Genomic DNA, 4,684 nt, shown 5'->3' with positions numbered 1-4,684 from the left:
ACCAGTGGCGGATTTCTGCACAGGCGCGCGCCTGGGGTCTCAAAAGGCCTCAAAATTCAGCTCTCAAAATAAAAACAAATTATTTTAATTAATAATTTTTTTCATAATAAAAATAATTAATAATTTAACAGTAGCCCCTAAATTAAATTACCCTTAATTATTTATCAAATAATAGTAAAATCTACTAAATCTGAACATCAGTAACCTTTTAAATACAGCCAGGCAGTTGTAATTTTATATTGGTTAATTTTCAATGTTATTTCTCTGTCTCACTTTTTTTGACCACCGGTATAGTGCTTACCAGAGTTAAAAAAAAAAAAAACGTACGCGTAGAATGCACACTACAGAGTGTAGGGGTAGTGAAAATATTTAAAAGAGGCCTCAAAATTGAATTGCGCCTGGGGCCTCTCAAGTGCTAAATCCGCCACTGAATCTAGCGCGATGTCTTTTGACCATCAGCTCTTTCCCTCTTACCAATTTTCTAACTCAGATCGATTGTACTGTACAGTACATGAGCGCTGGTGTCAAAGTTTCATCTCTCCGGGTGGACATATTCCTCCATGATCCATCACATCGTTTATCTCCGCGCTGAGAGGACAACTACGGTTTTTTCCTCTCTCCTAAATAACTTACACGACCTTTGTTCTGATTTAACGGTCAGTGCCGTAACTAGCCATTCCTGTGCCGTGCAGGAATTTGTATTTAGGCCCCTTAATTAATTAGGTTTGGGAAAGTAATAAAACAAATACATGCATTTTGGGCCCCTCTTTCAAGTGGGCCCTGTGCGGGTGCACCTGTTGCACCTGCTTAGTTACGGCACTGTTAACGGTAACAATTTCCTTCTTTTATATAACATACAATTAATTTGATTTCGAATCTTGTCTGGAACCTCGTAGAAAATACGCCTAATACGAGGTTATCAGCCTGCACAAAATATGATTTAAGTACTTTTCAAGGGTGCCGAGTTTAAATATTTGTTCCGTTTTTTTTGCGAAATCTGATTCGTTGTCAGATGACCACTTGATATTCGACTGTGAATGGAACAGTTTCTTAGAGATAACATTAGAAAAAAATTATAATATCTGAAAAAATTTCAATTCCTGTCTACTTGACTAATGAAATTGTGCCATTTCGTACCATCCGAGCGAGTATCGTGGTAAACGTGACAATGATAGGGTAAAGTAACCAAATTTTGTATGTGGTTTTCGTTTTAATATTTGTTATATCATAGTATTTTCATTTATATAAATACAAACGTTATTTTGTGTAAGAGTTTATCACACCGAGTGCCGAATTTAACACATTTTAAAATTTTTTTATTCCTCTACTGTACACAATTTAAAGAATTTTTAAAATGCGTTAGACTCTACACTTGTGATAAACTTTGTTGTTATATAAATTAAATACCATATAATATAATATAATAGAAGGGTTAGAACTACGAAATAATCTTAATGTTTGTTGTTATTCTTTGCCCCAGCAATGCAGGGCTCATCTGCTAGTGACATATTTTCCAATACGTTCAGTTTTAGTTGTATCGACAATGAATCAGTCCTAAAACTTTTCGACCATACTTAAAGAATATTATAAAGATATATTCTTTACATATTGTCTCATTTTATTAATTTTAATTAGTAAATCATTCTAATACGAAAAGAATTTTTTAGAAATATTCGATTAGCAAAGATAACTGAAGTTACAACTTTATCGTTCAATCGGATAAAATTTACGTCAAATATATTTTAAGAACAATTAACATTTATTTAAACAATACTCTTATAACTTCTTTATTGTGTAGACTAACAACTCTTATTGTTGATTTTGATTCTGGTGTCTGCGAGAAATGGACTTTTTTTGGAGTCTTTTTGCGGAAAATGCCGTAAGATTGGACTTTGAAGGGTGTTTATTATAGTAATCAACATTGAAACAAAGTAACAAACCCTTATTCATTTTACAGGAAAAAGATTCTAGTAAAAGTCGCGATCAGCCTGACAAAAACAAAAAGGAATTCAAGACAATCGGCACTCAGACTTCGGTTATAAATGTTTAAAGTTTGTTCAGAGGATTTCTTTACGAAAGGAATACAAATTATAACTTAATTATTTGATTCTTTCAGTGCACGGAAGCAAAACAAGAAGAAAAATCCAACGAAAACGAAATAAAAGACGTTAAACAAGTAAGTTTAAAAATAATTTGATTTCACTGCTAAGCAAATTTGTATTTATTCTTGTATTTGTTTTAGTTAAATAGTAAGAGGAAGATTACGTTGGAGATTGAGGATTGCGGTTGTCCAAAGAAGAGAAGAAAGACGGCGAATTCTGCTAAACAGGAGAGCGAGACAAAAAGCAAACCCAAAATTTGTAAAACAACAAACAAAAAGGTAAAAATTCTGTTGTAAATCCGTGAGAAATAATTTAAAAAAGATAAATATTAATTGCGTGGAAAATTCTCCATATATCAAGCAATTATTTGTTAAAAAAACATGCAAATAAAATAGGCAATCCAAGGTGACAAAAGTCAATTAACTAACTCAATAAACATTCTAGTATCTCGGTTAGCTGACTTTTGTTCCACTCTACATTATAATTTTTATCACTGCAAAAAATCTTAAAATCCGAATCAATTACATCATGTAACGGCAATAACTTTAATGCCGTATTAGAAAATTCCCGCGATCACCGAAAACAGATTGTCCTCAATTAAACTTGTGTAGAATCCATTACTTATTGTTTAAGGTACTGAATAACTAGAAGTAGTTTATATCAAGATTATTAATTAATTCATTAATTTTAAGGAGGGAACGAGCAGAAAAAATTTGCAAAAAACACCAATGAAAAAGAAAACAGCTTCAAAAGAAATGAAAGAATGTGAAGAATTGGAGGAAGAGAGAGAAACTGGCGATTGCCTAACAATTCTTCCTCTTAAGAAAACCTCAACCAGCGAGGAATACACAATTACTGTATTTATACGTTTACAAATACGGTAATAATTGTTTAAAATCAATTGGTATAAAGAATTTCTATTGAATTTTAGATTCCGAAAAGTGAATGTTACGATAAAGAGACGAGGGTTATATTAAAGCAATGCGATTCCGAACGCGAAAAGAAATCACGTACTAAAAGTAGAAGAAATAATTCGAAAGAAAAAAAGAGAAATTATGAAAATAAAACGTTACTATAAAATATTTTCGTACCTGAAATAAAATCTGGAATTTTATTAGATTGTTTGGAAACGAGTAGTTTGTTGTTATATTAATTTAATCTGTGAATTTCGTTCTATGTCAACCTGTTTACATAAGGCGATTTTTCTACTGAGAATCGACAATTTTGATCAGGGCTGTCGAGAGGAGCTGGGAATTTTCCCTGGATCCAGAGAAAACTTAGTGGTTCCTCACCTATAAAATTAATATTGCTTTTACTAACAGAAAATGAAATCTTTAATCCTGTTTTTTATTAATAAATACGTTCTATGTATATTATTTCTTCAAAAATATAAAAAATACATGGAATTGGTTCGCTATACAAGCTCTCGATGCCCCTGAATTTGGTACATTTCTGTAAAACTGTTTATTTTTAGACGTAACAATTTGGATACAAGCAATTTTCCAGTCCAGAAGGAATGAATCTTTATTCTTGTGAAATATCGGCTGAAGATACTTGAGCTTTGGAAAATTAATTTTTAAATTAACTTTGGAGAATACTGGAGATAATATATTAAGGTTGAATTGTAAAACTGAAGGGTCTTGATTTAATAATTTAATATTATCAGCATAGGCAATCACTTTCTATTTTGCATTAGTAAATAAGTTAGAAATATATGCTGGAAAAAATAATGAACTTAAAGTAGATCCTTGGGATATCATGCAGATTGGAGAGAAATCGACAAATTCGAAGTCTTGTTAGAATTATATTAAACAGTTTGAATAAATAACGAGCAATCATTTATTGTGAGGTCACAATGCCTGGCTGCAATTTTTAATCATATTTTAAAATTATTTAATTTAAAATATATGCTCTCCATTTCAAATTAGTGTTTCAGTGCTTTGCCCCTGTACATCATACTTTTCCTTTTAACAATAGTCGTGCCGATCATCTATTAAATGCTTTCAGGGGGGAGATTTGAAATAACGTAACTTCCGGTTTGTATCGGAAATTCATATATAGTTAATTGAAGCCTCCTGCCCCCAAGGTTTCCATGTTTAATCTCGATTTTCATTTATCTAACTCCTTTCACGAAATTAAGGAAAGACGAACGGACAGACGACAGTGAAATAGCAAAATAAAATTTCGTCAACTGAACCTTGTTTCCTGATTAAAACAGACTTGTTTATAAGACAAACTCGTGTTTACCGTTTGATAGTCTTTATTAGAACGCCCGTAGGCCTCCTGAATTTACAGTGTATGATATAAAATCTGCCATAGCGATTTAGTTTCTGATGTGGGGGCCGAGGGGGGAGAAATTTAAAAAAAACTCGATGAACGATAATAGGCGATATATATCGTCATCGTCTCCCTTGCCGTTTGGACTGCCGAGCGGTAACAATCAACGACATGTGGAAGCAGTTGAGTCGGATATTGTTGTTTCGTTTACAAACAACACAACCGTTTATTAAACACGAAAGAAGCTTACAAGATTTCCGCGATCTTGGAAGTTCTGCGGCGGCTGCGGCCTCTGGGTCTTCCTC

General features: G+C 32.7%; 1 protein-coding gene across 1 annotated transcript; it reads left to right on the top strand.

Annotated features, from left to right (window-relative positions):
* The first annotated feature begins 1,773 nt into the window (after positions 1-1,773).
* LOC111616134 lies at positions 1,774-3,219 on the top strand. Its single transcript, XM_023357558.1, has 6 exons — positions 1,774-1,879; positions 1,958-2,035; positions 2,117-2,176; positions 2,243-2,380; positions 2,795-2,959; positions 3,034-3,219. The coding sequence occupies exons 1-6, from the start codon at positions 1,844-1,846 to the stop codon at positions 3,178-3,180; spliced, it is 624 nt and encodes a 207-aa protein (XP_023213326.1). The 5' UTR covers positions 1,774-1,843; the 3' UTR covers positions 3,181-3,219.
* The last annotated feature ends 1,465 nt before the right edge of the window (positions 3,220-4,684 follow it).

This window comes from Centruroides sculpturatus, unplaced genomic scaffold (genome assembly GCF_000671375.1).
Source record: "Centruroides sculpturatus isolate CEXI.00-Female unplaced genomic scaffold, Cexi_2.0 scaffold2888, whole genome shotgun sequence".
Classification (NCBI taxonomy): domain Eukaryota; kingdom Metazoa; phylum Arthropoda; class Arachnida; order Scorpiones; family Buthidae; genus Centruroides; species Centruroides sculpturatus.
This window is presented reverse-complemented; position numbering and strand designations above follow the sequence as displayed.

What these genes read in the sequence shown, in the direction of transcription:
- LOC111616134 (XM_023357558.1), top strand. Translation starts at nt 1,844, where the DNA reads ATGGACTTTTTTTGGAGTCTTTTTGCGGAAAATGCC. An exon ending in GTCTTTTTGCGGAAAATGCC is followed by an intron (nt 1,880 to 1,957) that starts GTAAGATTGGAC and finishes TTCATTTTACAG; the next exon opens with GAAAAAGATTCTAGTAAAAG. An exon ending in AAATAAAAGACGTTAAACAA is followed by an intron (nt 2,177 to 2,242) that starts GTAAGTTTAAAA and finishes TATTTGTTTTAG; the next exon opens with TTAAATAGTAAGAGGAAGAT.